Source organism: Amblyomma maculatum, chromosome 2 (assembly GCF_055883805.1).
Source record: "Amblyomma maculatum isolate TAMU_Amacu chromosome 2, ASM5588380v1, whole genome shotgun sequence".
Taxonomy (NCBI): domain Eukaryota; kingdom Metazoa; phylum Arthropoda; class Arachnida; order Ixodida; family Ixodidae; genus Amblyomma; species Amblyomma maculatum.
Genome location: NC_139345.1, coordinates 58,535,224 through 58,557,907, shown reverse-complemented (window position 1 = coordinate 58,557,907; position 22,684 = coordinate 58,535,224). Strand labels below are relative to the sequence as shown.

Below are 22,684 nucleotides of genomic sequence, written 5' to 3'. Positions count from 1 at the left end.
TTGGGAAATATAACTGCCCAAAATTTTCAACGACATTTCATAATGCATTATACAAGCAAGGTGGCAACTTGTCATTCTGTTGACGTTCTGCCATTTACCTAGTGGTGCTTGTGCCAGGCGATTGTGCCATAGACGAAGAAAAAAAAAAGACTGCTGTTTGAGGAGTGAGACGAGAGAGAGAGACTGAGATCATGTCGGCATCATGTTTTCTCTGGCACAGAAGCCATGGGGGAAATCGCTTGTAATTAGCCACCACTTATCAAAGCAAATCCACTTTTATTAAAAGTTACTGACAACACTCTAACTTCACATTGAAATCGTTACACAATTGATTTCTTTAATGTCCTCATCTATGAGGTTGTGAAAAATATTTGTGTCATCCAAAAAGAACAAAATCCGTGCGGCAGCTGCGAGGATTTATTCGCGGTCGTGTGCTGCTGTTCGCAGCGCTTATGGTCGTGTTGGCAATATGTAGGCAGTACATAGTGCTCGACGGTGCAGTCGTGTCTAGCGCATCAGTATCATTCACAGTGCAGTAAACCCTCGTTAAAGGGACACTAAAGAGAAAACTGAAGTGGGCTTGCATCGATAGAATGCCAATTCCTGATTACAAAAAATCCACTCTTACTGAAAACAGAGCTGTTATAAGGTAGTAAAGAGGAAGAACAGAAATACAGGTATCGCCACCACAGCCGAAACTCTCAACTACAAATCACGTGACGCGCTAAGGATCACGGAGGCTGACAAATGCGAATTACGTTGCCCGTTTGAATGCGGTCGTAGGTTTTGTCTTGAATATAATAACACGCTTTTATCATGCATAAACGACGACGAAAAGACAACGTAAACGTTGCAAGGCAAATACAAAAATATACTTGGAGGCGCCACAGGCGCCCACTTCAGTTTTGGTTATGTTTCGGCTCAGGAATTTCGTGCGCACTCGGATAGTTTGTTTGGACCTGCAGCGCCTGAATTACAAGCTTGGAGCAGCGGAGGCGCGAACGAGCGAAATCTGCTGCCGCCGACACGCTCCTTTGTTCACACTTCTGCGCCAACATATTGCCGCCGTCGCCGCTTCGACTGCGAGTTCCCGTTAACCCGACCGGACCGCTCGACTGCAGCTTTGTACGCCACGAAAAGCATACATATGCTAAGTACCGAAGGAAATACGCATTATCATTCAATTGTTCACTAAATCATGGCACATCTGACCACCATACTGCGTCAACAAGACCTTCAACGTGCTATTTGCAGGCATCGTAAACCAAAGGGGCATACTTGCTGCTCATTCCAAGGAGAGCGTCGATATATTGCGCTCGTCGCCCGGCGAAAAAAAGGGCCTCGGGTAAAAAGTAAAAACTAAAAATAATGAAGCACCAAAATACATTAGAAAAGGTAAAAAAAAAATTGATTTGTAAAAAAAAAAAAAAAAAAACACCAGTAGCGGTAAGATTCGAACTCTCCACTGCCGTAATGTTTGGCGCTAACCGCTCGGCTACGCCGCGCCACAGGAACACCGGAAATATTTCAGCACTTTACGTAATAGCCCCATTTACAATAAAATGTTTCTGCTGCCGGTCTAAAAATTACAACTTCTTGACCATCGGTGCATGCTGCCTGCTCTCACGACTTGCAACTAATGTTCTGGATGCCTATGCGCACTATATTGTGCACTGGATCCATTTTAACATGTGGAATTTCACAGCGCTGACAAATGTAGTGGCGCCGGCACTTCGATCATGTTCTGCTACCGTAGACGTAATTTTCGCTGAACACGGAGCTGTGGCACAAACCTTGAAGGAAAAAAGTGCGACGAAGCTTCAAAACTGACAAGCGCAGCAGCGAGGACACTATTTTGCTGGTAACTAAATCTTATTTGTATGGAAACATGTCAGGAAGCGTTGCGATGACCGAGGGCTCGGTTTGTTTATACACAGTGCAAGAAGGAGCGCAAAAGCTTGAGAAACATGTAAAGTATTGTGCATTACAAGGGCTCTATGTTTTTGTTTCTTCCTTTATGGGCCTATCGCTCGGTAAATTACTCTTCATCGTTTTATTTATTTCGGCTGTGGCTGTCATTGCGAGTACGCTGTTGCCATGTTGGCCCTTGAGGGATGCGACGGCGCGGGCCGCGCTGGCTCGCTAGCTATCACGGAGTCTCCGCTTACGTCATAGTGTGCGTAACCCAACTCCAACTACGTAGTCGGAGGGAACAGTTCGAATTCGACCGGCGGGAACAAGAGAAAAACCTCAACTTCTTATCGCAATATCTCAGCAATTATCCTATTTTTTGCTGCCGGATATGCGGCGACAGTGTCACCAAATGTAGTTTATTAGATTTTCATACAGTAAAAGCTCGTTAAGGGGGGACACTGGTCTTAAAGCCATTTTCTTTAATTTTTGAACTAAAGTGATGAAACTTGGCACACGTGTGCAGTTCCTGGTGCTGATTCCAAAAATATAATTAGTTTTTCTCTGAACCAATTAGGCGTTGAGATAATTAAGAACAATGGTGCACTTGCTGTGAAAACAATAGGAAAAAAACCACTTCACAAAAACTTCTTATTAGCATATAGCTATATACTCGAATGAATAAGGAACACAATGTTGCAAGCAGATTTTTGATTTAATGATTATTTTTCATTTTATTGCACATTGAAGTTTAGTAGTCATAACATGGAAACACAGTGGTCACAAAAAGTGCCATTTTAAAAAATTTTAATGCAATAATTAAGAAATCTGCTTACAACATTGTGTGCTCCACATATTTGGCTTAATGCTGAAACAAAAATCATTGCTGTATCTGCAATGGGTGTTGAGATATCACATTCACCAACTTGACAGGAGACCAAAATTCACATCTTGAGAAAATGAGAAAAACAAACGGAAGTCATTTTTAATCACTAAAAGTAAAAAATATGTACATGTCAACTACCAGACATTGTTAATATGCCCCAGGGGCATAGTCATTTTGAGCACTACTACCTTTGTGGCGCTTTTTCAGAGCACGCTGCAAATTTTCTGCCGATGCACGCTTGCTTGTAGATGCAACGGACCGAAGCTTGTCCTTTTCTACCATACGCCGCACACTTCTCTGGCCAGGATTCAAACACAGCTCGTTCAAAATTCCTACCGAGGTCCTTTGGTACCCTATATTAAACTTCAAGACTGCTTCTGCAACTGCGGCCTCAACACTGAAGAGGGATGCGTGCCTTTCTTTTGGTGCCAGTGCCCATATGAGATAGTGCAGGCTCTCATTATTATTTTGGGTTTTTCCCCTTGCACATCGCTCAAGGAGCTTCTTGTCAGAGAGGCGCTCATAAATTGGTTGCAATGCCTTGCATACATGACTAGGAAGGCTGTAGCGGGGCCTTGGGGCTGGCTCTCCTTTGGCACTGGCAGCATTTTGCCGGCACCAGGAACTTGAACCTGTTGGGCAAAGGCTGTGATCCGACTCCTGATCATTTGATGTCACATGATAATAGGTAGCCATCACCGCTTTTGCCATTTCTTCATTGTTGCCACTGTGGGACTTGAGTGCCCAGCCATAGTAAGAACTTAGCTTGTTGACTAGATCACCAGTTAGTCTGCCTTTACCACCAAGTGGTTCCGAGCCTGACCCTTTTTGTTTTGACAGCAGATTGCGGAGAGCTGTCCCCATCCGCTTTTGAACATGGTTAATGCAATCTTCTTTGGTGACCTCAACGTAGCCATACACTTGGTCATCTTTCAGGGCGAGGAAGGACCGGCTGTCGCCGTCTGACAGCACCGTTGTATATCTGAGGTTGTGCTTCTGGAGCGATCTTCTAAATAGGATTAGGGCTGCTTCTACTTCCATCTCACCAGCCTTTTTATCAGTATTTTTCTGGCAGACGTGGCTTGCTCTCCATTCTTGGTACGTGGGGTCGTCCACTTTCGGTCCCCGCTCACAACCTGCGCAAAAATTGCTCAGGACAACGTAGTCTAGGACAAGCCCCGTAAAAAGCTCGATGACAGTGCCGACTCCGATGTGGGAAGAATGCCCACGAGTCATCCAAGTCCCATCGTAGGACACAGCTACGTTGCCAGGATTGTCAACGTTCAGTTCATCGTACAGCTTCCGGACTGACTTCGCGCATTCAACGGTCACCTTCTCGGCTGCACGCGTCGCGGCAGGCGTCAGCTTTTCCTTTACGTAGCTCTGCCACGTTTTCATGTGCAGTCCACGATGGGAAATATTCATCGCGGCAAAGATGTCGTTGAATGCAGTCCGCCGGTTGCCGGTACTTTGCATCGCGCGCGCAGCCAGAATGTTCACAGCGAAAGGATTTACACTTTGCTTTCCGTCCACACGCGGCGAACTCCACGCCGATGCCTTGTCGCCGCAGTTGACACATGTCAAGAAAAGCTTGACAGCGAGGCCGTATTCGCGATCACCTCGGCCGATTTTAACACTCCCTCCACACGTTTTACACTTTGCACCGTCAAGAAGGCTGTTGATCGACTCGATGCAAATCACGGCGAAGCTCGTCTCATCAAGCGGGCAGATCGCGGCATCGCTGGCGGCAAAGTCTGTCTTACGTTTCGTTGCTGGCGTTGAATCCAACTCCCGCAGTTTGGCGTCGGCTTTTCTCTTTTCACTTGCCAGATCGGAAGGCGTCAGAAGCGTTGTATCGTGACGAACGCGGCTGACGACGTCTGAAGTGTGCTCGCTTGACGGGCCCGCTAGGCCTAGCTGATCCGTAGGTTCGTCGACATGGTCACTGGACGCAGGAATCTGCTCGTTTTCGGCGTCTCGCAACACCAAAGCACCTTTCTTAGCATTGCCGATCGACGACTTTTTCCTTTTTTTGCCGTATTTATGACGCATCGCGAACTTTCTCGTTGGCGTAGACATCGCTGCGAGATCTCCGAGGCGTTCGAGGCTGACAGCACTAGGCAAGATGGCGTCTAAGGGCACGGCTCCGACTGCCCTGATGCGCGCAGCAGACGACGCGAGACGCGAACGGCCAATCGCAGGGTCCCTTTTTGTCACATGCACCGAAGCAACGAATAGGAACGTGTGCTGTGGCTTTTTTTCTTTTCTTTGTTTGTATCGAACCAATGAGCGAAACGAAGCGCAGGAGCGCGAAATTTGAAGGCGAAAAGCCACTCTTTCGAAAGAGACCAAGATCGCCGTGAGCACGGCCGTGGAACGGAAGCTATACTTTTTTGAAAATGCGCTATTTTAGTGAAAACATCAGCTTGAAATGAGCCAGCCGACTTGTTATAAATTGATATTATGCCTCAAATATTGACACGAGAGGTGAGAAACTTGGTGGAATCAGAGAATAATAGTTGTAGATTCTAATACTTCAGTTTTCTAAAAATTGATTTTTGGGCGATTTTTCCACCTTCAAGACCCGTGTCCCCCTTAATTCAAACTCGAAGGGGCCGAGAAAATTGTTCGAATTAAGCGGAGTTCGAATTAACAGTCGGGCACTGGAATGAGCGCCATCGTGGCCCACCGTGCTGGCCGAGCCCACATGTTGACTCATTACCATGAGTAAAGAGGGCTAGGTGCTACTGCACGTTTACGGAGGGCGATTCCGGTAATTTTTGCAATCGAGCCGCAACGGCGAATGAACAGGACTAATCGGTCAGTCATGCGCCGCAAACAAGAACCGGAATGCATTCGTGTGAGTAGCGAGCTTCAAAACATGCTTATTTACACGGAAAAATTATCGGTAATGTGCGTTTGCTTGCGTTTCTTGTGCCGCGACTCCACAAGCATCGACTGCAGCTTGCCCAAGAGTTCCAGCGCAGGATCCGAATTCTCATCGGCGGAGAAGTATCGTGCAGCGCGATCGAGCGCCGACGCTACTTCACATGCACTATGGGGTGGCACCGGATCGTCGCCTTTGTCGGACTCTTCATCGCTTTCAGCCGTGTTCGCCACCCGTGAGCCCAGTGGAGCATATGCAGCCGCGATTATATCCTCATCACTCAAGGGCCCAGACGTCTCCACACCGTTGTCAACGTCAATGTAGGCTTCAAAGGCGACACCCTCCGACAAAGCTGCATAGCCACGGTCGAGCACGACGGAGTCATCATCAGACGAAGCCTCCGCTACCTCCGCGCTGCATGCTTCTGGGGCGTCACCGAAGCTACACTTGCGGAAACAATTTTTGATAGTTTCCGGCTTGACGGTATTCCACGATGATGCCAGCATGTGGACAGCTCCAAGCAAATTGATGTCGTACGACTTGCCACTGTCCAAACAAAGAAGTCTCTCTAGGAGGTGGCGCCTGTATAGCGTTTTTAAGTTCTGAATAACTCCAAGATCCATAGGCTGGAGCACAGAAGTCGTGTGTTTAGGAAAAAATGCCAAGCGGATTGCTATCAGTCCACTCACGTCACAATGAGCTGTACAGTTTCCACGAACATGAGAACATTCCTGTTCTGTGCAGCGAATTTCCTGTCTAGCTTGCCCAGCCAGTCGGTGAAAACTTCCCTTGTCATCCACGACTTTTTGTTTGCGGTGTAATCAACAGGAAGCGTCTTGATGCCTTTAAAACAGCGAGGCTTCTCTGCCTTGCCGATCACCAGCAAGCGGCACCTTTTCGTGCCCGTCGCATTTGCGCACATCATGACGGTGATTCTTTCTTTGCTTCTCTTTCCGCCAGCACAAGTGTCGCCTTTGTAAGTGACGGTCTTGTTGGGGAGCAATTTGAAATACAGCTCAGTCTCGTCAGCATTAAATCCATCGCTGAGCGCATAATCAGCGAGGAGTTCCTTCAGTTCACTGGAGACCCACTGTTCACACGTTTCCTTGTCGACTTCAGGTGACTCCCCACAAGCGTTTCTAAATGTCAGCCCGTGACGCGCCTTGAAACGCGACAGCCAGCCTTCCGACGCGCCGAACTCCCTGATGCCCATTTGGCTGGCAAAGACTGCAGTCTTCGCAGCAATTATGGGCCCGCTTAACGGAATGTTCCGGCTGCGAACTTCTGTTATCCATGCCATTACGGCACTCTCCACTTCGGGATGGGCCGACATCTGTAGCCTTTTGAGAGGGCTCCATAACGTCTTTACGAAAGGCAGCACTGATCAATTCCTTGTCCTGAGATACGTTGACAGCGTGCTCTTCTTGATGTCATACTTTTTGGCTATATCCGTCTTGGATAGGACACCACGTTCCACCTCACTCAAAATCTCCATTTTCGTCTTGAGGTCCTTTGCCGTATATTTACCGCGGTTTGCCATGGCTGTCACAATCGATGAGTCGTCGCTGACAAAGCGGCGAGACAACGAAAACGGTAAAACTTGGACCACCGTGGCACGAACAAATGCACGACACCGACAACTGCGTTGTGCACACAACGTGGCTGCAGGACAAAAAGAAAAAAGGCTTGTCAAAAGCGCACCCAGCAACCGCGGTGCAGCCAAAACCTGCAACAGCTTGCGCCGGACCGTTGGTGTGATGGAGCCTGGCGGCACCCGGCAGCGAAAACCTACTACGGCATGCACCGGAATGCTCGCTGTGACTGTCGAGTGCGCACCTCGTCTCGCGCGTGCGGGCAGATTTGAAAGATTTCGTTTTTTGCGTCTTTAGTAATCTTTCTGCGCATTGTACACGATATGGGCCGACTTCTGTCTGCGAGGAGCTGTGTGAGCCACGGGCTCCTAGTTCGAATTAACCATTGTGGATACTGGCATGTTTGAATTATCGGGCGTTTTCTCCTATTGAAATACATAGGGCCATGCCGGGACCCGAGCGTCAGTTCGAATTAACCGTAAGTTCGAATTAACCGAGTTCGAATTAACGAAGTTTTACTGTACATCTTTGGATGTCTTTAGTGTCCCGTTAACTCGAAGTTGTAAAATCCAGAAAAAATTTCGAGATAAGCGGAGTTTCGAGTTAAACAAAATGCCAAACATTTCTGGCGACAATCTCTGGCGATTAGCCGCGCGCCGCCGCCGCCAATGCCTGTCATTGCTGCTGTTGCACACCGCACAGAGCGACGGAACTCTGCGACAGAGGCACGTTTTCAGCGTGGCTTTGTCACCGCCGACTCGTTGTTCGGTCAGGGGGAGTACAATTACGCTATATCCCGTTTCTAACACTAAGCAGCATGACGTACGGTAAAGCAGTGATGAATTTTTTTGTAACACATCGCGTGTAAACAAAAGAAAAGGTCACAGCTCAGCGGTGCGCTACTACGATGCGATGCAAGCAGAGACTTCCTCTAGCTCCTTTCGAAAATTAATATCTAGCCACACTAGCCTTTTTATTTTCCTTTACTACCCTACCAAGCTTTTGCCCAGATGAGCGTCTGCAGGTTCTTCACTCAAACCGGACTAAGAAAACCAACTTCGCTCGCAAGAAAAAACAAAAAAAAAACTGCACAAAGGGAGCTTTTGTGATAAATGGAAAAGAATTCTCAGGAAAAACTCAACTTTATAATTTCTGAAGGAAGAACTGGGTAATGCTTGCCTGCTTCGCGTTGGCATTCGGCCCAACAAAAGCGTCCTCGAGCTGCTAAATGCGTCGCATAAGCCGTTTGTCGTCGCTACTGCATTCAACTTTGTTGCGCACACCACCTTCACAACAAAAATCAGTCAACGCTTCGTGCACATGGCGCGACAAAATGGAGTTACACAATCACTAAATCGCTCTTGCCGGTATGCACGTGCAGAGGGCATCTGTCCGAACCACGCCCAATAAGACTCATCAGCCCCCTCGTGCGATCGGCGCTCACGTGACTGCTCCCAAGGTGAAAAACGGCTGTGTCCGCAGGAATTTTTTGTTCGCTCTTCGAACGTGACTGCGTTCGGCACTTGGTATAAGAACAAAACGCTCGCTCGGAGCCCCTATCACCTTTCGGTAATGACCTTTGCCTTCGGTCTTTCCAGTCAAACTTTCAAGATATCCGCATTACGCCCGAAAAATGCTTCGAGATAAATGGAAGTTAATAATAGCACCTATGGGAGGTGAAAGCGCGGCGTGGAAAGTTTTCAACTTATCCGATTTTTCGAGATATGCGAGTTCGTGTTAATGAGGGTTTACTGTAGTAAGGTTGGAGAATGTTCGGACTGCTTCAAATTTTGGTGAAATTGAAGACTGTACACTTCGGGCTGGACATTTTGCAAATTTGTATTGACAGAGGTGCTCTTGGTTTCCGACGGTTTCCTTTTTCTTTTTTTGGCACAGGTACAAACGAATCCTGGTGATCATCTCCCATTCTCAGGATTTCCTGAATGGTGTGTGTACAAACATCATTCATCTAGACAACCAGAAGCTAAAGTATTACGGTGTAAGTTCTCGTATTCCTTTTCATCTCGGGTGCCCACACCTAGGTGCATTCCGCATGCAAAGTGCATTCTACATCGTCTCCTATGCTGCTTGCAGGGTAACTATGACGCTTTTGTGAAGACCCGTATTGAACTGCTAGAGAACCAAATGAAGCGCTACAACTGGGAACAGAGCCAGATCGCACACATGAAGGTGGGTATGCTATCATGGCTTGTGCACCTTGGCTGAATGGATATCTTCATGGTCCGTTGCAAAGTTCTAAAAACCAGCAGATATGTCTCCCCCACCTCCCTCCCTCTTCCTCCTTGATTTTATCATGCGAGATTTCCACCCCGTATTTTATGTGGACTCGAGCAATCGTCGGCCTAAATTCGCAGTTCGGTTTCTTTATTATTTCTTGCTATCAGTATCTGGGTTCTGGTAAAAGCAGGTGCTATCTGCTGACTGTAGCTGTTGAGGGTTTCGACGCCATTTCACCGCGCTGACTCCACGTGTTTGCAACCATAGTAGCCGCGATACTCCTGACACACGCAACTGGAAGCAGGGCGAGTGCAGCTTGCACAATGTTCGGACCGCTAAAGGAGCCCTCGGCACTTTGTATGGGACGCTCGCGCGGGGTGCTGAACGCATTTAGAAGGGCCAAAGAAGAGTTTGTACGGAAAGATGTCTCTAGCAGGGTACTCTTGGCTTAGCACACACCGGACAGCAATGATCACTAAAGCCCCGAATCTGAGAACACGTACCGGGCGCGCGCGCCGCTCACCTACGTGCGGTTGCTAGGCACAAGAGGGTGCGTCCTGCATCTGAGCTGGAAGCAGTGTACAGCTTACGGCAAGTGGTGGACCGCGTGGCTTCTACAGTTTCTGAGGTGAATGTGAGTTGCTCTTCTCGCGGCACGTGAAATTCTCTGGTCAAGCACGGCGGCATGAGACAGGGAGCAATCCAGCACCTGTACACGAAGGTACATGGCCCTGGCTTTGGGGTGGCGTTAACACGCACGCACAGAGAGCACATACGCCTCGCGCGGGACTGTGAACTGCTGAGCAAATAAATAGCACCTTGTGGTATGTGCGGGATTTTACGGTACTCTTCTCAAAACAAGTGCTTGGGGACATGTTCATCATATGTAGGATATTTGTGAAAGTATGATTTTGGCAAGAAAAGTTGGTTTTAGTCATTTTCTTAGTGCTTCAATTATGCATGCAAATAAATACTTCTCACATAGTTTTTATAATTGCTGCCTTTTTTTTTTTTTAATACAGTTAAACCTCGATATAACGAACTTCAATATAACGAAATCCTCAATATAACGAAGTTACAAGGCATATTCAACTTATTCCCCATTGGAAACCATGTATATTTTGCCTCGACATAACGAAGCAATATTGCTGCAATTTCATTACAACGAAGTCGCGTATCCTAAAAAAATTTACCCGGAAGGAAAATGTCGCCGTGACGATGACGGCCGCGGGGAAAGCGGTGCTAGCGTGAGTGACTTGGGTAACCCACGCGGATGGGCCTCATGGGGCGCGTGGAATTCGCTCCCAGCAAGCGGGAGAGAGAGAGCAACCCTCTCTCTTCCCCCCGTCCGGGCCCCATAGAGAAAGAGATTGCAATCTCTTTCTCTATGCGGGCCCGTCTTTATTATTTTTTTTTTTTTACTCGGTCGCCGGCGACGGCGCACTCCTCTCTCCCCCCCCCCCGTCCTCCCAGGCTTCTTTGCTGTGCATGCGTCAGCTTACACGCCCGTCTCTCATTGGATCTGCCAACCCATGTGATTGCTTGCGCACTTGCGCGGCCGCCGTCGCCGCCGTACTCCTTTGTCCGCGTTGTCGCGTTGTTCACTCGCTGCTACCACACGTGCTGGATACATCGCGCAGGCGTTGCTTTGGTTGCCCTCGTGTATGCCCGCGTGCGTCGCCGCCATGAGTGGCAAGCGGAAAGCCCTTTCGCTTGAGCAAAAAGAGGCGATTCTGGACGCAGTTTCGAAAGGAGAAAAGAAGGACGTAGCGGCTCGATTCAGCATATCCATGAGTACGCTTTCAACAATTTTGAAAGCCAAGGAGTCTATCCTCAGCTCAGTGAAGTGTGGAACGAGCGCCCAACGTAAGCGATTGAAGCCTGCTACGTATCAAGACGTAGATAAGGCTGTGTTCGCCTGGTTCATGGACGCCAGAGCGCAGAGTGTGCCGGTAAGTGGCGCAATTTTGCAGCAAAAAGCAAAGGATTTCGGTTGCCTGCTCGAGAAGGATTCATTCAAGGCAAGCAGTGGTTGGCTCCACCGTTTTAAGGCCCGGTACGGGATCGTCGGACGGCTGCTGTGCGGGGAGTCAACGTCGGCTGACGCGCCTGAAGCCGCTAGTTGGCTGGAGAAGGAAATGCCAGCAATACTGACGCGATACCAGCCATCGGACGTTTACAACGCGGACGAAACTGGATTTTTTTATCAGATGCTACCGAATCGGACGCTAGCACTGAAAGGTGATTGCTGCCATGGTGGCAAACAGAGTAAACTGCGCATAACTGCTCTGCTGTGCGCCAACATGGATGGCAGTGATAAGAGAATGCCGCTTGTGATTGGCAAGAGCAAGAAGCCGCAGTGCTTCAGAAACGCTCGGAAGCTGGAAGTGGAGTACACTTCTAACACGAAAGCGTGGATGTCCCGCGACATCTTCCGTGACTGGCTCCGGGCGTTCGACAAGGATATGAAGAATGGCGGCCGCAGCGTGTGCCTCTTAGTGGACAATTGTTCCGCCCATCACGTCGACGACCTAGAGCTTACCAATGTCGAGCTACGGTTTTTTCCACCGAACTGCACGTCGCTGCTTCAGCCGCTCGACCAAGGAGTCATCAACAGCGTGAAGTGTGCGTATCGTCGCCAGTTGATCGACAAGCTGCTGCTCGATCTCCGCTTAAAACGCCCCACTAAGGTGGATATTTTTCAAGCATTAGAGATGTTTTCCGCATCGTGGAAGGCGACATCAAAGGAAATTATCGAGAACTGCTTCCGGAAAGCCGGGTTTGAGAACGGCGTGGCAGCAGCAGCGAGTGCTTCCGAAGACAACAGCACGGAGGCTAATGAAAGCGCTCCGTTCGATGGCGAGGAAGGCGATCAAGCCGGCCTTGAAGAAGCATGGAGGTGCCTGGAGAGTGACGGGGCCGTTCCTGACGGTGTCGCTCTGGAAGACTTCCTCTACGCAGACTCTTGCGTCGTTGCCACCGAGGAAGTTACCGACGACTCCATCGTGCAGGATGTGCTAGGAAGCACGCAGGAGGACCCAGGCAGCGATATCGATGCTGAAGACGACGATGCCCCGAGCAGCCGCGAAGTGCTTGATGCAATTGATGTTCTGCGGCGCCACGCGAGTTCGATTGGGCAGCAAGATGCAATGCAATCCTTGTGGGCCTATGAACGCAGTGTGAGGCCATCTCTGATTGCAATGCAGACGCAAAAGAAAGTCACTGATTACTTTCAGAGAAAATAAAGGATGAGTGCTTACAACTGGCAAGTGATTTGGTAATGTTTCCGCATGCTAGGTACGAAATTTCGATGCAACGAAATTTCATTATAACGAAGTAAAGTGCCGATTTTTACGACTTCGTTATATCGAGGTTTAACTGTACGTAGTTTTGACTTTCAGCCTTATAGGAAGTTATGAGGGGTATTGTTGTGCTAATCTTTTATTCACCTTGTCAATGCTGATTTTATTTCTTTGTTTCGGTCAAGTGCAGTGCTACATTACATCTAGCAGCATGTATAACGATGTTTGCTGTTTGCTTGGTCTAAGACCATTTCAGTGCTCTCTTTTCGCTGTACGAAAGGCGCATTGAGCATGATAGCAAGACTTTCAACACCTAGTTAACAATGAGTTCACGGGTACTGACTCCGCACTGTGCCGTGCCTTCCAGAATTACATAGCCCGGTTTGGTCACGGCAGTGCCAAGCTAGCTAGACAAGCCCAAAGTAAGGAGAAGACACTGGGTAAAATGGTCGCTGCCGGCTTGACTGAGAAGGTCATCGCTGACAAGGTACGTCTGTCTTTACTTTACTTCGTCCTTTGTGTGTGTTCGCGTGCCGCGTCATTTGGCGGCGGCAACAAAAACTACTGCCAATGGCTTGTGGCCTCCGAGATCACACCCGCAAGCGCGGTGAGCTCGGAGGTCATGAATAGCAATGGTCGATGTTGAACGCCGCCGCCGAAGTGTGTTTAAATCGCCTACGCGTTCGCATGCAGCGTCATCTAGGGAGTCGACAAAAGCTAGCACCAACGACTCACGTTCTCAAAGATCACATCTCCGCGCACGGTGATCTCGGAGGTCATGAACGCTGCTTGAGTCCGTCCATGCAGCGGCTCACAGGCATGCGACTGGCATGTCATCGCCATTGCCTCATCTTGGCGTGAGCCGCTGCCATGCCTCTGCCACTGCGGCCAACCCGTGCGCGCCCCGAGTCTGTTGGCTCCGTTGCGCAAATTGTGCGCAGGGACAGCATCCCTTCTTATTATTCATTTTGGCTCTCCAGCACAGAATGAAAAGCGAGATTTCATGCTTATACCAAGGTTTTTATTAAAAAACTGCGTTTTTGCACCTTTGTTGTCCATGTTAGGGCGCATTTAGTCTCGTTTTATTAGCAAACTTGTTTACAGGAATTTGAGCGTGCACTTTTATAACGAATATCGAATATAACGAACAAATTTTCGTGCCCCGTACCACTTCGTTATAATGAGGTTTGACTATATTCAATATTCGATTCGATATTTGAATGCTTTTTTATCGTATTCAGTTTGTATTCGAAGATTTCGATATTTGCACACCGCTAAATGAACATGGGACTCTATAGCTCTGACAGCTCGCAGTGTGTGTCGTTCTGCCCCTGCAGCCAAATTGAGATGTGATGTGGAGGCTTGTTTAACATTTCTTCTGTCTATTCGCTGGGCTTGCATGATCGTTGATTTAAGACAGGGGTTCTCAAACTGAATTCCACACTGCTTTTGTGGGTTCCGCGAGCGCCCATTTAACTCGCCTTAAGGGCAACGTGATAGTAGTGTGTTTGGATCCATTGTGCATGGATGGAGGTTGATGAAGACGACGACATGCATTGCATAGCGTGAGTGTGTTGGAGCTAAACACGCAAGGTGATTATTGGCTAAGGGAGGTAGTGTTGTTCTGGTGTAGCAGCCAGCGGAGTGGATCTGTTCACAGAGCTTTGGGATCAAAATCCAGTGTTGGCGCATTTGCGGCCATATTTGCATTAGTACTTCTTTCTAGGCTAGAACCCTTTCCCTCTGTACCAGCTGTGCTCCTTCCCCCCTTTGCTGCACATCTAGCAGAGCCCACACAGTGATGACATCTTATACTAGCACAATCGCATGATACTGTTCACAGCCCAGCCAACCGAGCTTGTGAACGGGGGGGGGGGGGGGGAACGTTCAACTTGTGATAGTAGCTTTCTGCATTCTTGTCTTGTTGTCGGAGGTCGGAACATGGGTGACTGATTTCTGAAAGCAAGGAAATAAACAATTGATTACAAAAGTGAATTGAGCGCTAACAAAAAACTAAAACGGTCCATGCGCAAGCATCGCTTAATTATAATGCGTGTTATGACCGATTGTAATGACAGGAGAGTTGTTGGACCCACGATGATGGCGGTAGAGGTTCTTATGTCAGTCATGAATGTGCATGCAAACCTGTTGTGAATCACAGTTCCACAGAATGAAGTCAGAATTATCGCAACTGTCCGATACTCTGTACCTCCGTGGGGCAGGCAAACAGTGTAAAGTTATCACTCTTCTCTTCATAATGGTTAGAGGGAGGGAAAGCTGTGTAAGAAGGTACTTAAACTATTTATTTTTTTCTTTTTTTTTTAGTTTTTGTGCACTGTTTTAATTTGTGTTGGCTTGCTTGCTGCAGACGGTGCAGTTTTATTTTCCATCATGCGGCCCCATCCCACCACCGGTGATCATGGTGCAGAACGTGTCCTTCAGGTACAGTGATGACGGGGTGAGTCTACTAGTGGAGTTGCTTTGGCTCACTATTAACATGTAAAAGGCTCAGGATGGGCACTACATCGACAGCCTGCAGAGATGAAACTTGACGCTCTAGTGTTTGGAGCTTTAATGGAAGCATGGCAACAACACACAATCAAATATTAATAAGTTTCCTCACAATTGCACCGTGCTGGTGAAGTGTAGGTTTGCAGTAGAGCCTCGTCGATGTGTTCCTGGTTCACTTGTTCAATGTGTTCAAAATTGCGAGCAGTGAAAATGTGTGCACGCAGTTAATACATTCTTGAGCAGCACTGTTAGTTGTCTGCCACAGCACAATGCCATCTCACTTTTAACAAAAATGCCAACTGAAAAAAGCCATTGCACAATTATTGTTCATTTGAGACTAATAATTTGAGATCTCGAATACCAACTATCCAAAATTATGACATTCTCTCAAGCCTATTAGCTTATAGGCTGCAGGGCTCTTTGTGCTTTACATCTAAAGATCAGTGAAGCTGGCTTTTTTTTCCTTTTTCTGTCCTAGTATTTCTTCTCTATACTTATTTTGGCCTCGTGTTTACATTGACTTCTACTGACAATGTGCATGTGCCTTTCTTGGGTTTAACGGAGTGGCCATGTTTGTTTGTGTGCAGCCATGGATCTACAAAGACCTGGAGTTTGGCATAGACTTGGACACAAGGGTGGCTCTGGTGGGACCTAATGGAGCCGGCAAGTCTACTCTCCTGAAACTACTCTGTGGAGAGGTGAGCATGACACCCATTTTATCTACCATTGTGTTGGTGAAACTACTGTACTGAGGAGTTCTAGAATTGTAAGGAAAACCTGCTGGGGGTGGTATGTGAACAGAGAATGGTTGGAATTCTCTAGGTGTGAAATTTTGACTAGCTCGGGTAAACATTTACTCGATGCCTACCCTACGCTGTCAAAAACAGCTTAGTTCCTCAACCTTAAAAAATGCACACTAGCTCTAGGGGGAAAAAAACTGTTTACAAGGAAGCTATTTCTAGTCAATTCTTTAAGCATTAAATCTGTTCATAAACGAGGTCACAGAGGATTCTGTTTGGTGTGTGATTTTAGTTGGTGCATGCCTTTCTTTGGTTCCTAAAAATGGGATGCGAAAGGAGGTGCGGGGAGCATCCTTGTTTTCGTTTTTGCAGTGTGGTATGAGCATTTGTGATGTGGCCTTTACTGTATTCTGTATTGTATTCTGTGAAAGCGCGTTCTTTAAAACTCTCCAAGGTAGTAGCATTCCGTTTTCTGCATACATTGCCGTGTGCTAACAGTTGTTGCCATTACGTACATACTTGAGTTTCTGCTGAAGGGTGGTAGAAGATTTTTACCGTTGCATCACAGTGATTCTCAAGGGACGGTTGTGTAGTAGATGAAGGAAGTTGTTCTACTCTGCTAATTCCTAGGGGAGGGACTGGCAGGCTAGTTCGCAAAAGAACAACCTTGTGTCGCTCGGCTTCATCAATGCAGTCTTTGCTTGCCACTTACCGTATAAGCAGTATTATCGGTCGAGTGGGAATATAGGTCAACCCCCTAACCTTGAAGTGAAAAAAAAAAATAAATAAATAATAATAATAATAATAAAAAGAAGAAAAAAGTGGAGAAGCGCGTATATTTAAATCAGCTGTATCACTGGAGCTACGATCTCAATCCAAACTTCCAAACGATCTCAGCAGCGCCGTTCGAAGACGACTCTTTGCTGCTCATTGCCTCCGAGAGTGTGTCGTCTAGTTCCATCAAGCGTGTTGCTTACGCAGCATTTCTTGAAAGGCTGCACGCGAACAGCTGATCTTGTTTACAGCACAGCATGCCGAACTGTCGCTGACAGAGCGGCCATGTTGCCGTTCACAGCGAACATAACTTTTTCTGGAAAGCCACTGTAAACTGCCTCCACATGCTGTTATTCATTGCTAAAGAGACATTTTATACTCTCATTGGTCGAATGAAAGAGTGCACGCGAAGATAAAAGTGCTTGAGACGGAAAAACAAAATGCCAGCAACTGCAGGATGTCAATACAGTTTTGGCTGTCCGTTCATGAGCAGGCACGCCACTTGTTGCTGCTAAAAACCACTATATAAGACGAGGGGTGACTTTAGCTTGCTTTTAAGAGAAAAAATCTCTACTTATATTCCAGTTTATAGGGTAGTATTGTGTTGTTGTGTGCTGGCCGCATAATGAGACAGTGCTTGCTAGCATGTGCAGCAGTTCTACAATGCCTGTTTAGTGTTCAGGCCATGACTGCTTAGTGTGAAAGACAAGTTGCTGCCCACCAGGCTGTTTTTACTTTGAAGCATTAGCCTTGTGGCACTTTCGCTCAGGATTCACACAGAACAATCTATGACCATTCTGATAAAATGGCTTGTTACGACCTTTGACAGATTTCACAAGGAAAGTGATGGTAGCCCACTATGGAGCAGGAGTGCTTGCCTTGCACTGTGCTCTGTCTGGACGGTTGCGTGCATTTATATTGTTACTCTTTATTGCAGCTCGTGCCCAATGATGGTCTCATCCGCACACACTCACACTTGAAAATTGCCCGGTATCACCAGGTAAGGAACCAAACTGCTCAAAGTACCTTTTTGTTTTGCATCATGTGAAAAAAAAAAATTCTGGTAGCAAAGCTGTGAGTATAGATAATTGGGTTATGTTGACAACGGCAATCAGTGCTAAGCATTGTTCGAAGCGGCTGGGACTTGCTTGACTCCTTAACATTTTCCTGTCTGCGGGAAAAGTGGTGGTTTTTGGGTGGTGTCATTAATATATTATTTTATTTAACTAAACTTGCTGGGTACAGACGTGTTTAGTATCAAATTGTAGACGAGGAATGCCTCTTCACAATAATATTAGTGACAGTCAATAGAGTTATTGAATAAGTGATGAAAAAAAAAATATCAGCAAAAAATCTCTACTTATATTCCAGTTTATAGGGTACGCACACAAAAGCATCAAAGTTTCTTGATACAAATAAAACGTTAAAAAAATTCAAAATAGTAGAATCTCGTTACAAGAGACATGGTTACAAGAAACACTCGGTTATAAGAGACACTTGAAAATGGTTTGGTTGGTTTTCCTGTTTGCCATGTTAACAACATTGCATACGAGAGACATGGTTACTAAGGACAACTTTTGCAGGTCCCTAAAGTAGTAATTTATTCACTATTTATAAAAGACACAATTAACCCAGGCACACTCATGCAATGCAGCTGACTCTTACCAACTCGTATGTGCGACAGTTTAGATTCCCTTAATTAAATTCTGTTCCATAACAGTGTCCTGTTTTGTTGCAATATGTCAGGTACCAAGAAGGAGTGCCTCCTCTTTACTGAGAAGTCAAAATGTCCCAGTTGTTTGTCACACAGGAATGTGATGATAGTGGCTGAAACAATAAGGACATTTTGACTTCCCAGTCAAAAGGAGGCACTCCTTCTTGGTTCCTGACATAATGCAACAAAACAAGACACTTATACGAAAAAGAATTTAGATAAGGGAATTTAAACTGCCGCACATACGAGTTGATAGGAATATTTGGTTACAAGAGACCTTGGTTATAGCAGACACCTTTTTGGGTTCCCTTGAGTGTCTCTTGTAACGAGGTTTTGCTGTATACGTTTTTTACAGCAGGGTCCAATGCAACATTGCAGCAAATTCTAGCTTTCTGTGTACAGTAGTCAAGGTCGACTACGCTGGGGTCGACCCCTAGCAGTCCTCTAGCGGAAAACACGACTCCCTGCTCTGCCGGCGACAAGTAGTACTACCCAAAAGACATTGTCACCCTGCAGATAACAGATGTGACTTTCAGAACAGTGATCTCTTCCGATCAGCGGGCAACGAAAGCGGAAATTTTTGGGGAGTGAGCGCGAAACGTGTCGAGACCTGGCTGTCAACGTTCAGGGTCGGTTTGACATTTCGCTGTCAGTCCTATAGGCTGAAGAGCTGAATTCGTCTTCCTAGTCATTACTGCTGCTGTTCGCATCCAGAAACAAGCTCTCTGATGCGTCAACTTCCGCGGAACCACGCCGTTTCCGAGCAGCAGGAGCGCGCAATGTCGACGCCATGATGTAAACAAAGAGCGCCGATCACCTGACTCCGATGACCATCTGGACTGGCGCAGCACCGCGGAAAAAGTAAAACCAAAACCAAAACTGCAAGAAGAGTTCTTCTATTTCCCACTGAATGACGCTACTCATCAAGAAGCGCTTCGAAAGCGGGAAAATTCAACCATCGATAGCGGGCAACACTTATCGGGGCATGGCTGTCGACATTCGGGGTCGGTTCGACGCAGTTTCGCGGTCACAGCTAAAGTCTGAAGAGCTGAATTCATCTTCCGAGTCATCACTGCTGCTGTTCGCATCCAAAAACGAGCTTTCCGACGTGTTAACTTCCGTGGAAACGGCCGTTCCCGTGCAGCAGGAGCATGTGACTTCGATGCCATGATTTAAACAAGGAGCGCCGATCACCTAACTCCGGAGACCATCTGGACAGCGCGGCACGGCGGAAAAATTAAATCAAAAGCATAACTGAAAGAAGGGTTTCCCATTGGAGGACGCCACTTGTCAAGGAGCGCTTTCAAAGCGGGAAAATTCGAATCTTGAAACCATCGATGGCGGGCTGTCGATGGGAATAGGCGCAGACAGGAAAGTGTTAAAAACTGGTCAATCTGTTTCTTATTGAGCTCCTCATTCTCACAACCGCTCTCTTTGGTGTGGCAGTGATGGTGGGGAAAGTGGTGACGGTGGCTGTCTCCGCAGGAGCAGTGGAAGTTGTGTGCTGCACGCGGTTCAAAAAAAAAAAGAAAGCAACCCTGTCTCACGAGTTCTCTCTGAGGTCTTGTTAATTAGGGCATGTCAGTTCGTGTTTTATTATGGTGAAAATTTCGCGCCGTCTCTGCCAAATTTGCAACTTGGCACTCCCTAACGGATAGTTCATATAGCACGTTTGGTATAGGAAGGTCAACGGACACAACACTGTTGTTACATGGAGTTCTCAAATGCACTCGCTTCAGTAGGTATGGTGCTGGGAAACTGAGCAACTTCTTAATTTCAAGGAATTCACTACATGGAGGTTTGTTACATCCAGGTTTAAGCGTATTGCCAGAAGCATACTCATTGGTCAAACAGTTTGTGACACATGTTGGAAAGCTCTGTAAAATTGAGGAGCTGCAACAGTCCTGGCATCTCTTGCTTTCTTACCTCAGTAATCGCAGAGCTTTCGTGGCACTAAAGTATGAATTTGTAAGTTGGAGAGGTTGCGCGATCATTTTTGGCCAAAAAGTGACAGGTGCAATCGTCGCGTGCTATTCAATTTTCCAGCCTTGCCACCATACTCACAGGCGATTACACGCCTTTTGCAAGTCAGGTGCTGCCCTGTGTTGTGCAAATTATTTTGCTCTGAAGGCTGCTCAAGAGAAAGCCTTGAGCTACATTTGGGCTTTAGAGCAGGTGGTGGCCATTCCCTTCCAGCAAAAAAAAAAAAAAAGAGCGGCTGCTTATAGAATATTTTAAAGCAATAAGATAGGGTAATCTCTGTGCTCGAATGTTTCTTAGTTGTACTTTACCGATCTTTCTTTTCACTTGTGTTGGTTCAAACTTCTGATAATTTGGGCTGCATTGGCACCTCCATGCATTTGGAATTATCAAGCTTTATTTACTCTTTGCAGAATCTTCTGCGATGAAATTGGCGAACTTTAGGAACACTTGGTCGCGTGACATACGTGTGACAAATTCAAGATATTGTCATTCGAAAATGTTGCAGAGCTTCACTGCCAGTTGAGATCAACTAGAAAATCGTAATTTTTGAATGTTTGGGCATTCATAAACCAAACTCTCTTTTCAATCTATTCGCGAATAGTTCGAAGGGTGAAAATGCGGCACTAATCAGATAGCAAATAATATTCAAACTTTTTTAACATTCGCATGCCTCTACACTAGCTGTCAAGCAAAGTCAAGTATATAATTGCTGCGGTACTACGCAAACAGAGAATGTCATGCTTCTTCACGCGTTCCACCAGAACAGTGCAACATTTACATAGTAACAATGGCTATTTTCGGACACAGTCATGGAAGGGTGGGTGCATCTGTTAAGAACCTTTTTTGTTTCGTTTTCCTTGCACCCTTTCCCAGCACCTATCGGAGCAGCTGAATCTGAACATGTCTGCCCTGGAGTACATGATGACCAGCTTCCCGGAGGTCAAGGAGAAAGAAGAGATGCGCAAAATCATTGGCCGTTATGGCCTCACTGGGAGGCAACAGGTGAGCTGTGGGATCGAACATGTTATAGTGTCAAACAGCAAATTAGCATTGGTGCATTCAGTACACTCCGTTGTGTACTGTGGTGAATTGTGCCTCTGTAGCAGCATTGGTAGCACAGGGGTAATGAGATCCTTTAATGCGTAGTGGATAGTGTCTTCCGCTGTGACAAGTGTTGAACTTGAGTAGCACACTATCTTCTTAACATGCTGAATCTCCCCTGCACCAGATATGCCCGATCCGACAGCTGTCGGATGGCCAGCGATGCCGCGTTGTGTTCGCCTGGCTGGCCTGGCAGGTACCACACCTGCTGCTTCTGGACGAGCCGACCAACCACCTGGACATGGAGACCATCGATGCCCTGGCTGAGGCCATTGCAGAGTTTGATGGCGGCATGGTGCTGGTGAGCCACGACTTCAGGCTCATCAGCCGTGTGGCTGAAGAGATCTGGGTCTGTGAGAACCAGACTGTGACCAAATGGAAGGGCAACATCCTTTCGTACAAGGAGCATCTGCGCAAGAGGGTCATGGCAGATGCCCAGAACAACAGACCAAAATGATTGGCACGTGTGGCCTTCTTCCCTCCACCCCATTCTTCTGCCTTGGTCCCAGCCTCTTAGCCTTGCCATTTTCTCAACAAAGATATTAAAATGAACACACACACTCTTGGCTCAACTGCGTGCTTGTTTGGACTAACCTGATGTCAGATCACGGCATTATGAAGCCTATTTGTTTCTACTTGCTTGCTATGTTGTTGAAAGAGGTCCCGCTTCCTACTTAAATCTTGTCGTTGAGCTTCTACACTGTTGTTTTGATTGCTAAATATGCAATTCCATAGAGCATGTTCACAGATCCTTAACATATCTTTAAAATGAATTGAAAAAACCTCATGTATGTTGGCTTACATATGTCCGATTTGTATATGTTAAAATATGCATACAAATGCATGGCACTTGAAACGCTTTCAGAAGTTCGGTGACTAGCATTTGACAAGCCACTCATGAATTTGGGTGCTTGGCGAACACAAAGTACTTCAAGGAACCCAGGCAGAGTGAGAACCACTGCTGGATGCCTGTCAGCAGTATAGTTGCTGTAAATGTCATGTAAAAGTGATTGAGCTGACGTCTTTAATTCTTGATTGTTGCACA

General features: G+C 46.9%; 2 protein-coding genes across 2 annotated transcripts in view; one reads left to right on the top strand and one right to left on the bottom strand.

Moving 5' to 3' along the window:
* LOC146198744 (ATP-binding cassette sub-family F member 2) overlaps positions 1-22,199 on the top strand; it is a gene marked incomplete in the record, with an annotated part of 27,317 nt that extends 5,118 nt beyond the window's left edge. Inside the window, 8 exon segments of the mRNA XM_084594247.1 lie at positions 9,173-9,275; positions 9,371-9,466; positions 13,184-13,303; positions 15,185-15,274; positions 15,915-16,025; positions 17,779-17,841; positions 21,412-21,540; positions 21,767-22,199. Coding sequence (XP_084450373.1) covers positions 9,173-9,275; positions 9,371-9,466; positions 13,184-13,303; positions 15,185-15,274; positions 15,915-16,025; positions 17,779-17,841; positions 21,412-21,540; positions 21,767-22,096 — 1,042 coding nt within the window.
* On the bottom strand, positions 2,945-4,992 carry LOC146198745 (uncharacterized). The gene has a single exon (XM_084591969.1). It carries the CDS (start codon positions 4,874-4,876, stop codon positions 2,945-2,947), a length of 1,932 nt encoding a protein of 643 aa, XP_084448095.1. The 5' UTR covers positions 4,877-4,992.
* Positions 22,200-22,684: the final 485 nt, after the last annotated feature.

Bases quoted from the DNA above. Each gene is read 5' to 3' on its own strand.
- LOC146198745 (XM_084591969.1), bottom strand. From the start codon at position 4,876: ATGTCTACGCCAACGAGAAAGTTCGCGATGCGTCATAAATACGGCAAA.